Below are 10602 nucleotides of genomic sequence, written 5' to 3'. Positions count from 1 at the left end.
GAACTGTTTGGAAGACAGGAGTCCCGTTACATCTGGTGTAAACCAAACACAGAATTCCACAAAAAGAACATCATCCCTACGGTCAAGCATGGTGGATGAAGTGTGATGGTGTGTGGATGCTTTGCTGATTCAGGACCTGGGTAACTTTTTTGCTTCAATAATAAAAAAAAAAACTATTGTGTGTTTACTCAGGTTCCCTTTGTTTTATGTTGCATTTAGGGATGTCACGATACCAAAAATCTAGTAGTCAGTACCGATACCACCAAAAGTACACGATACTCGATACCAAAGTTGATACCACGGTGTGGTATAAAAATATATATATTTTTTTTAATTAAAAACTCTCCTGGAGGACATCCTCCTCTGGCTGATACTGGCAAAGAGAGAGAGAGAGAGAGAGAGGGATATTTTAGTTATCAAACACTGTCTGACAATGAGTAGAGGCTACAGTCGAGGTGCAGCACTCCTAAACGCGCGCGCACACACACACACACAGACGCACACACACACACACACACCTTAAACTCTGAATGCAAGCATTAAATTAAATTCACTGATCTGGTAGGAGGCCAGAAGGACTTATTAAAAGCATGAACATTTGAATAATTATTAGTGACATTAGGCTACATTTAGCTGACAGGACACGGGCTGAATGGTGATGCATGGTGGTCCATTAGGAGGTAGTTTATAACATTGCAATGTGTTAGCGTCGTTAACAAATAACTGGCTATCGCAAACATTACATGGAGCATAACGTTAGCTGGTTTCACGGCCACAATGTAGCTGCCTCAAACAAACATAATATAGGGACCGTCTTTCAGGTGCTTCACCAAATTCCAGGTGTTTCCTTGCTTTGTTTGAAATGAACGATAACATCGGTTGCACACTGGCTTCAGAGCATCAATTGTGTGTTTGTTGTCATCCACCTCGAATGCGAAGTATTTACATATTTGACTCTTACCATCTTTCCTCTCAACGAGTTGGGGCGGAGCTAAACTCGTCGCCATCTTCTGTAGTTTTTCCCATGTGCTTCTAGTTGTTGTTCTTCTTCTTCACCACTTGTGGACTGACTAAAACACTTGCGTGTATTTGCTGCCCCCATCAGGTCCAGAAGAATTGCAACCTCTGTACCTTCATTAGATACAGTACCAACGCTACTCCAGAAAAACAAGTACCGTCACGTTTTAAGAATGTTGGTACCGAAGTATCGGTTGTCGTGACATCCCTAGTTGCATTTCGTTTAAAGATCTAAAACTATTTAGTATGAGATATACACAAAAACAGAAGAAATCAGTATGGAGGCAAATACTTTGTCACAGCACTGTGCCATCTGTAGTGCCAAGATGATCTACACTCCACTGAGATCTTTCCTCCTCACATATGGACAGCTTTGAGAGTGAATATGGAATGTGCTAGCTTGAAAACATGAAATACCTTCAGTGTAGCTGGCATCAGTAATGCAATGAACATTTCCATGTATACGACAAAATTTTAATCCATTTGTCACACCTGAACAGTTCAAAATTCATTAAGAACATTCAAATTCAGATTTTAGCATTCAAATTCAGATTTCTAATGGCATGACTTGAACTCCATACTCCTGTCCTGTGTGAACGATCTGGTGTGCTTCAAGCGTACTATGTCGAGTAAAACCCTTCCCACACTGTAAGCAGCAATACGGTTTCTCTCCTGTGTGAACGCGTTGATGTCGTTGGAGATCACTATGTCGAGTAAAACTCTTCCCACACTCTGAGCAGTCATATGGCTTCTGTCCTGTGTGAACATGCCAGTGTGATTTAAGGGTACTCTGTCGAGTAAAACTCTTCCCACACTGTGAGCACTGATATGGCTTCTCTCCCGTGTGAAGACGCTGGTGTCGCTGGACATCAATCTTTCGAGTAAAACTCTTCTCACACTGTGAGCACCGATACGGCTTCTCTCCCACGTGAACACACTGGTGTCGTTGGAGATAACTCTGGTGAATAAAACTCTTCCCACACTGTGAGCAGTGATACGGTTTCTCTCCTGTGTGAAGGACCTGGTGTTGTATGAGGTTACTCTGTCGAGTAAAACTCTTCCCACACTGTGGGCAGTAATACGGCTTCTCTCCCGTGTGAATGACCTGGTGTTGTATGAGGTTGCTCTGCCGATTAAAACTTTTTGAACACTCTGAGCAGCGATACAGCTTTTCTCCTGTGTGAGCCCGTTGGTGTATTTGGAGATCACGCTGTCGAGAAAAACTCTTCCCGCACTGCGAGCACTGATACAACTTCTCACCTGTGTGAATGACCTGGTGTTCTTTGAGATCTCTCCTTTGAATAAAACACTTTCCACACCATGAGCAGTGATGTGGCTTCACCCCTGTGTGAATGCTATGGTGTCGTCTGAGATTACTCCGGTCAGTAAAACTCTTCCCACACTGTGAGCAGGGATAGACTCCTTTCCTCATTCGCTGATTTGAGGTATAACCAGAGACTGTTTGCTGAATGCTGGAGCTTACTGTGGGCATCAGATTGTCATACAGTACCTCTTCTGATTTTAATCTCTCATATTCCTCATAGTGGTATATTCTGATGTGTTTCTGGAGGTAATTTTGAGATGTACAAGAAAGTGAACACCAGGAGCAGGACAAGACATGGGCAGTGTTTATTTCTGGAACAGAAAATGAACAGTATTAGAAACAAGAAAAATATAATAAAATATTTATTTTATTTTTAGGAAAAAAAAAAATGAGGTAAACATAGTGAGTTCTATGAGGCTCTATAAGTTATGGATGATCAGCAGCAATAAAAGCAATAAATTCTGATGAACAAGCACAGAGAGTGACTGAAAACATTCACACAGTGTTTTACTGCCAGTAACACTCTTTTTACTTGGATGAAGTCCATTCATCCATCCATCTTCCATACTTCTAATCCTACAGAGGGTCACGGGGAACCCAGGGCCTATCCCAGGGAACTCAGGGCACCAGGTGGGATGAGGTGCCAAGCCATTGCAAGGCACATTCACACACTATACCAATGCCACGTGTCTTTGGACTGGGGGTAGGAAACTGGAGTACACAGAGGAAACCCTCGAAGCATGGTCAAAATGGTTACATCTATATAGACCATCACCGCTGTCTGCTCTCAGTTCAGCAGTTGCTCTTCACCAAGCTATCACTGTTGTGCTGGACAGCTCAATGTTGTCTTCTTCTCCCAGGGGTTATATACGAAACATGTTCACGTTCACTGAACATACACTACATTTAACTAAAACCTTCACTTTCAGAATCACATATGGGTGTGATGGTCAGGTGTCCACAAACTTTTGGTCATGAAGTGTTGTGAGGTCAGAAATGACAAGTTACGACCTTTAGTCAACTGCAACATAAGGCAGTGATATCTTCCAAACACTGGCGCCTCTGCACCTACAAGCTCGCTGCTAGGAAGAGTTGGGCTTCATCTTCCTCACCACACCATGCATTCCGAAGCTTGGTATGGGAGGCTTCTATTATAAGTGGACAGATGTCCCTCCTGGGCAGATGTTGCTTTGGTGACACATTAAGAAAAAAGAAGCTGTTTCCTTTGGGGAAAATTTGCCTATATGGCACCAACTGCAAGGCAGAATAATCTGATATGAGAGTTCATCCTGGTACTAGCTGGCAGTTCTGCATGACCAAGCAGTGGTCATTAAAGAATGATTTATTTTCTTGAGCAGCACTGCAGATAAGCATCATTGCTCAAAGGTAGACCCATATCTGCTGCCTTGAGGTAATATGAAGTATGCTGCCAAAGTATGCTAGTTGGGAGGGTTTAGACAGTTTAGATGAATGAACTGCACATAGCAATTCACAGTAACTCACACTGTTAAAAAGGTTTGTTCCAGGATGATGTAAGCTCCATGACAAAGTCTAAACACTGTTGCAGGGAACAGAAGAAGAAAGCTGGTTTTCTTTGCTAGGCAGCTGCTGACAAGCTAAACAGTATGTAGTTTAGTCACCTGACACAATGGACTTGAAAATTTTGTCAATCACCTTCTAAAAAATGTACCATGGAAACCAATGGTACAATTCAAGAACAGAGCAAATACTTCAACAAAACTACCTATCCATCTACAATCAATTATGTTCTCTGAGAGGTGAGGAGACAGTGGTGATAAAGGCAGTCTAAATGACATGACCCTCTACATCATGCTTTCAGGCATAAATACATCAGTCTTCCTCCAGATGCACAAAGGTGTGGTGCCCCACACTACCTGTTTTAGTGAACTGACTGAAAAACAATAATTACTTGATGACATCAGCTGATTGACTTGTTCGCTCAGCAGGGTCAGAGTAGATTCAGAGCTTATCTTGGAAACACTGGACGGGGGGTACATGGATGGGACACATGTCCATCCCAGAGCACCATACGCACACACATTCACACACTCTTTCACACCTAGGGGCAACTCCTGTAATGCCTAGTTTTTGGGAGATAAGACAGAAACTGGAGGACCCAAAAGAAACCCACACAAACATGGAGAAAGACATGCAGAAACAAGCATGAAGAATAACTCCACACAGACAGTAACCTGGGCTCAGGGTGAATCCGGTGACCCTGACGCTATGAGGTGGCAACGCTGCACCACCTTTCTATATTTTTATAAAATGAATTGTATAGAAAACTTTAAGTGGAATGTTACAATAACTGTTACTTAACCCATTGTATGGGGGTAGTCTTCATCCTCAGACTCTTCCTCTTTTACATGCTTCATTTGAAATCCTCCATTTGGTTGGGGCACAGAGTTCGATGTCCAATCACCTGAAATTACACCATGTATGTTTAAATACTTTAATCTCAAATACAACTCTGAAGAACAAGGTGGGTGGGGTTGGGAGCACAGGTATTGAAGGACTGGTCCACTCACAAATATATTTAATTTATGAATATAAAGAGTTACTGAGCTCCAGTCTGGGGCCTTAATTCACCATGTTTTCTTACAGAGATAGTCTTCTTCTTCAGGTTCTTCCTTTTTTACATGCGTGTGTTGACACACTGGTGTGATGTGTCCCACAAAGCCTGTCGTGGTTTCACCTGAAATTTCAATATTGTTAAAGTAAAAAGTATTACCGATCATCAGACTGGAATGTAATGTGTCATGTTGACTTACAAACATACTCTTCATATTCAGGTTCTTCCTTTTTGATATCCATCTGAAGGTCCGTGGCTTGTCCCACAGAGCCTGAGGTCTCTCCACCAGACACTGTACACGTTTCTGTTCGCACATTACCACAAACCTAACCAAAGAGTAATAATACTTATTAACAAAGACAATCATCACTATTTATAGATCCTGAGCATATGCTCTTAGACGATGATAACTTGGTAGCATGCAAGTTACCATGGAAGGAAGGTGAGTAACAGAAGAATGGTCACACAGACTGCAGTAGTGCTCTGGCTAAAATGCGCTAGCTTGAGTGCTACAGATGTTTCTGTGGTGATGATGAGTCTTTTAAACTTATGTGCATAAAAATAAAAGAGAGAATTATAATATACATAAAACAGGAAATGCAGGGCTAATCAGAATGAAGAAGAAAGCTCATTCCACCACTGAGGTACCAAGACACTGAAGGAGTAAGATCTTCAATAGATATATACAATAAGGCCTATAAAGTTTGTGGACACCTGACCATCCCACTCACGTGTTTTTTGAACATCCCATTCCAGTTTTTCTGTTATAATAAGCTCCACTCTTCTGGAAAGGCTTTCCACTAGATTTTGGGGCGTGGCTGTGGGGATTTGTGTTCATTCAGCTACAAGAGCATTAGTGAGGCTGAGGTCAGGCGCTGATGTTGATTTGAGGAGGCTCCAGTTCCAGTTCATCCCAAAGGTGTTCAGTGGGGCTGAGGTCAGGGCTCTGTGCAGGGCACTCAAGTTCTTCCACCTTCTTCCAACCTTAATATACCATGTCTTCATGGAGCTCGCTTTGTGCACAGGGGCATCATGCTGGAACAGGTTTGGGCCTCTTAGTTCCAATGAAGGGAAATTGCAATGCTACAGCATACAAAGACATTCTATACAATCGTGTGCTTCCAACATTGTGCCAATAGTTTGGGAAAGAACAACATATGGGTGTGATGGACAGGTGTCCACAAATATTTGGCCATTTAGTGCATTTAATCCAACCCATGCTCTGATCTGAAAGTGCTTCTTTTGATGGTAGTAATCCCTTACTCTTCCAATATCCTGTTGTTCAAAGCTTTACAAATGAAACACATCAAGCAATTACACATATGGATAATCATTACCTCTGAGCCAACAGGAACAGATGTCTGTGGAGGTTTTCTAGAACAGCATGGTTGGACCTCTGCTGACTCCATTTTAAGGTCTTATTAGAAGGTCTTAACGGTTGTTTTTCTGAAAAAGGAGACTAAAATCAAATGCTGAACTCCAGAATCATCTATATACTAATAAAACATGAGGATTTAATTTCAAAGGAATCAGGGAGAGTGAAAATTAGTCAACATGCCCTTTATGTAAATAAAAACTACATTTTTGTAATGCAAGACCACTGAACCCTGGGTGCACAAGTTGCTCATCTCACTTGTTGTTTGTCTCTTGCTGTAGAGCCAGCACTACTGTTTTCCCCATGGGCGTGTACCATCTTTCCAGCTCTGATGAGAAAGAGTCATGGCCAAAATGTATCCCGCTGCACACGATTTACTAAAGTAAATTATTTATTTGTATTTATAATGTACTTAAAATTAATTCCAATATTTTAAGAAAGTGGAAAAAGTGTCAAATTGGATGGGTGGTATATTATGTTCTTTTTTTCAGGCGTCATATTAGCTATTAGCAGTGCAATAAATAATAAAAATGCAACCTCCCACTGGAGCCAACTGGCACAGTCTCATCTCTGTTTCTTTAAGTGGGATTGAGTCAGGGAAAAAACTGCCTGGTTAAAAACCACATCTTACTCCAATAAGGAAGTAAGGACTTAACATTTCTGCTGAAGACTGTTGCAGGTTCTATAATGTTATGTGTTTCCTCTATTAATTATTATGTGAGGATGCTGGTGTAGATCATTATGCTGCTCCTGTACACTGTGGTTTACTATAACCTGTGCTGCTGCTACAGATTACATATAATTTGTATTATTGTGTCCAGTGCTGATTTTTGAGACTACATATGGACTGCTTCATATGTATTTTATTGTCCTGTTTAACTGCAGTGTTGTATTGCACCATGCAGGTTCTGAAAGAAGGTTGTTTCCTTCAATTAAATGTGGCTGATGGAGAAGTTATTTTTGATGTTCTTGATTATTTAACCGTTTACTGCATGGTGCTGCTATGTGGCAACAATTAATTTATCTCAAATTTTTTTGATAGGCAATAATAGAAAACTATTATTTTTCCATGTAACTGGAAAAATTGGGCTTTAACTTTGACATAACAAAAAAATGTCATGTCACATGACCCAGAAGTGCTGTTTGCGCTTACTTTGCTGCAAATACATGACATGGTGAAGGTTATCATCGGAAAAGCTCTCAAAATTTGATTATTTCCAATATTTAGGCAAAACTACTTAAAGGGGAAAAAATGTAAATATTATCTGTGATAAGTTAACATTTATTCATTGTCATTTAAACAAGTTTATATATTTTGTGTATTCTGTTAAATGATAAAATGTAATTGTTGCCACATGGCCGCAAGATGCGATAATGAAATTGTGGTATGTGCATTCATAAACTGAAACAGGTCTACATAGCGCAAAACAACAACAACAACAACAACAACAACAACAAAAAAAACAATAGGCTTCTCCAATAGTATATTTACATTTTTCACATTCAAAGTAAGAAGAATTGTTCAAATTCAAATTGCACCTTATTTTCTAAATGTCATGTTTCAAGAGAAAGAATTAAGAATTCAAGAGAAAGAATTAAAAAGATACTTCACCCAAAACATGTTTGGATGTAATTTTTGTATGTATTTTGAGTGAGTAAATCCATCCACATACTTTTTACAACTGTAATTCCTTTCTAGAAGATATAAATTTTACATGCTTACTCGTTGGCAAAAAAAAAAAAAAAAAAAAAAAAAAAACCCTCTGCAATTTATAGTCTGCAAAGTGCAGTAATTGGAATAGAAACCTCGTACATTTTGTGCTATTTTTGACTATATGATGCTTCCCACTATTGCACATTGTTGCCATTCAGCAACAATTTACCAACTAATTAAAGAAATAAAAATCCATAAAATCTTTTTAGCTATTTTTTATGCAGATGTGATAATTCATGCAGTATTATCTGATCGTTCCCATTTCCCCCATTTGTAAGCCCTACTAGCTTGCTAACTTTATACATTTTTTTTTGTTTTACTTTCTGAAGTTGTTCAGAAAGAGTCATATAGGATAAACTAACAAACAACTGCATAATCCAGTCTCTAGAAAACAATAACCACAATTATTTATCACAATTATTCAGACAATTTTGAAAGATTTTGTAGATTGTATATTACAATTCTACAATAAAAAAGCAATCATTTATTTAGAAAAATCATATAATAACAAAACACTGTTCCCTTTCGTCACGTTTGGTGTTAATCTTTAAAATTTTAAACATAAACCCATTTAGACACCAAAAAAATCAGAAAAATCACATTACCAATCAGACATTTAAACCATATTAATATAGAGCTGTGATTTAATACACTAATAATCATAAAAACGGTAACGTTTAGTCCAAGACCAAATCCCAATGTCTCCTTTTTTGACTATAAATTGCACTAGATATAGTGAAAACGCTACAGAATCATTCTCTAATGTCTTTCAATTGGAAATGTAAAGCATTTCAGAAATCTTTTGACATACAGATGATTACCTCGGGTTAGCTCGTCTTCTTCTGTTGTGGGTTTACAGCCTTGTTAAAGTTCACAGCGCCACCTGCTGGAACATTCTGGATTAGGGATGAATGCAGCCCAGTGTGATGCTCTTGTTCTCCAGCCGTATACCGATGCAGTTCCCGTGTTTATCACGTAGCTCCATCATTGAGGTAATAATCTTTACATGAAAATATTCCTGACTAGTTTTTACAGTAATAGATTTGAGCATGTTTTCTATGCTCCACTTTGAAACCTGAGGTAAGTTAAACCATCAGCTGCTCGGCAAACAAAATGGCTCCCTACTCCTTTGGAAGTACAATACATAGAGAATGAGACATTGTGTATTTTACTTTGACACTGTAAAAACAGGGGTGTAGATGGCTAAAACGTACATACAGTTTCATTTGTGTGATAAATTTTGTCTGATGATTAGGGAGTTTAATTAATTTAAGCGTTACAGTGCACTATGATTTAAGTGACACTATCTACATCCAGTCAATAATGGTTAATTGGGTTTAGCTACTGTATGTCTAACATTTGTCCATCTGACACATAATGAGTTTATTAACTCTAATATGAATTTTTTTTGATAGTTTTTTTTGATCTGGTGTAAAAATATATGTGAAAAGGGACAGAATATAACCCGTATGCAGGTTGTAGTGGGGTGGCTATGGCTCAGGTGGTAGAGCGGGTTGTCCACTAATTGTAGGGTTGGCGGTTGGATTCCCGGCCCACGTGACTCCACATACCGAAGTGTCCTTGGGCAAGACACTGAACCCCAAGTTGCGTGGCAGCTCTGCTACCATTGGTGTGTGAGTGAGTGTGGGAATGGGTGAATGAGACACAGTGTGAAGCTCTTTGGATAAAAGTGCTATATAACTGCGCCATTTACCACTGTAGTGTGTAAAAATGTCAGTCCCTCCAAGATTTTGTGATCGCAGAAATTTGCACAAAATCGAGGAAACGCTGCAATATTCTGAGGAGCTTGCAACTTTTCAAATTTACCAAAGATTTTCCGCAGATTTGGACCGAGACGCCTCATGTTATGTCATCACTGCGCACATTCAGCCGAAGCACTCATCGATTCACATGTGTCAAACAGGAGTACAGCTAAATGGTCTCATTTACCAACAAACATCACTGTGAAAGACAGGGCAAAACAATTTCGTGAGTTTGCCAAAAAAAAGCACAAAAAAAACCTCCCAAGTCGCATCGCAGATTTTTCAGAAAGCTGCGGGAAAATCTAACACTTTTGGTTGCAACAATCACAAAAAAACTGCGAAATCCTGTACGGACTAAATGTCATTGTGCAGCATTAGACTGAGCAAAATTCTTAAAGTATAATGATCAGTCTGCATCTGTTGGCTATTTTGGGAAGTTAGATGGAAAATAGAGACAAAAGTTTATTGAATTTGAATCATTGTTATCTACGGAAAATTTAACGCAGTACAAATCGAGATTGTTTTATCACACAATAATACCACTTAACGTCACAATAAAGAGATTGAATTACACTAAATACTAATGAGGTCCTTAGCTACAGCTTAGCAGTGGACTGAAACCTTCTGGTCCAGGTTTTTGATCAGCTGCTGGGGGATGATTGTGTAGAATGCTGAACTGAAGTCTATGAGTATCATTCAGTTCAATCATAAGTATTCTTTTTGTCAGGTAGATTAGGGCCAGATGAAGAGCATATGAGATCATGCCCTCTGTGGAGCAGGTGGGGCAATACATGAACTGCAGCAGGCTTGGTGTGA

The 10602-nt window shown here is 39.4% G+C and overlaps 1 protein-coding gene across 5 annotated transcripts; it reads right to left on the bottom strand.

The window, feature by feature from the left end:
• Positions 1-503: 503 nt before the first annotated feature.
• LOC128601486 (zinc finger protein 271-like) lies at positions 504-8874 on the bottom strand. 5 transcript variants are annotated; one of them, XM_053614729.1, is made up of 6 exons: positions 8845-8874; positions 6272-6380; positions 5134-5260; positions 4965-5057; positions 4683-4784; positions 504-2652 (listed from the first exon to the last, which is right to left on the bottom strand). In XM_053614729.1, exons 2-6 carry the CDS (start codon positions 6341-6343, stop codon positions 1565-1567), a joined length of 1482 nt encoding a protein of 493 aa, XP_053470704.1. In that variant the 5' UTR covers positions 6344-6380; positions 8845-8874; the 3' UTR covers positions 504-1564. The 5 variants fall into 5 exon arrangements, with proteins under 5 accessions (XP_053470704.1, XP_053470703.1, XP_053470705.1 ...); XM_053614728.1 differs by having other exon boundaries at positions 8835-8861; XM_053614730.1 differs by lacking the exon at positions 8845-8874 and having other exon boundaries at positions 5365-8578.
• Between the last annotated feature and the right edge of the window lie 1728 nt (positions 8875-10602).

This window comes from Ictalurus furcatus, chromosome 25 (genome assembly GCF_023375685.1).
Source record: "Ictalurus furcatus strain D&B chromosome 25, Billie_1.0, whole genome shotgun sequence".
Taxonomy (NCBI): Eukaryota; Metazoa; Chordata; class Actinopteri; order Siluriformes; family Ictaluridae; genus Ictalurus; species Ictalurus furcatus.
Note: the sequence above shows the minus strand (reverse complement) of the source record. Positions and strands in the feature narration are given on the sequence as shown.

Bases quoted from the DNA above. Each gene is read 5' to 3' on its own strand.
- LOC128601486 (XM_053614729.1), bottom strand. From the start codon at position 6,343: ATGGAGTCAGCAGAGGTCCAACCATGCTGTTCTAGAAAACCTCCACAG. The intron at 5,261-6,271 runs GTAATGATTATC...CTCTTTGGTTAG, and splicing joins CTGTTCCTGTTGGCTCAGAG to GTTTGTGGTAATGTGCGAAC. The intron at 4,785-4,964 runs GTAAGAAAACAT...GTGTAATTTCAG, and splicing joins TGAAGAAGAAGACTATCTCT to GTGATTGGACATCGAACTCT.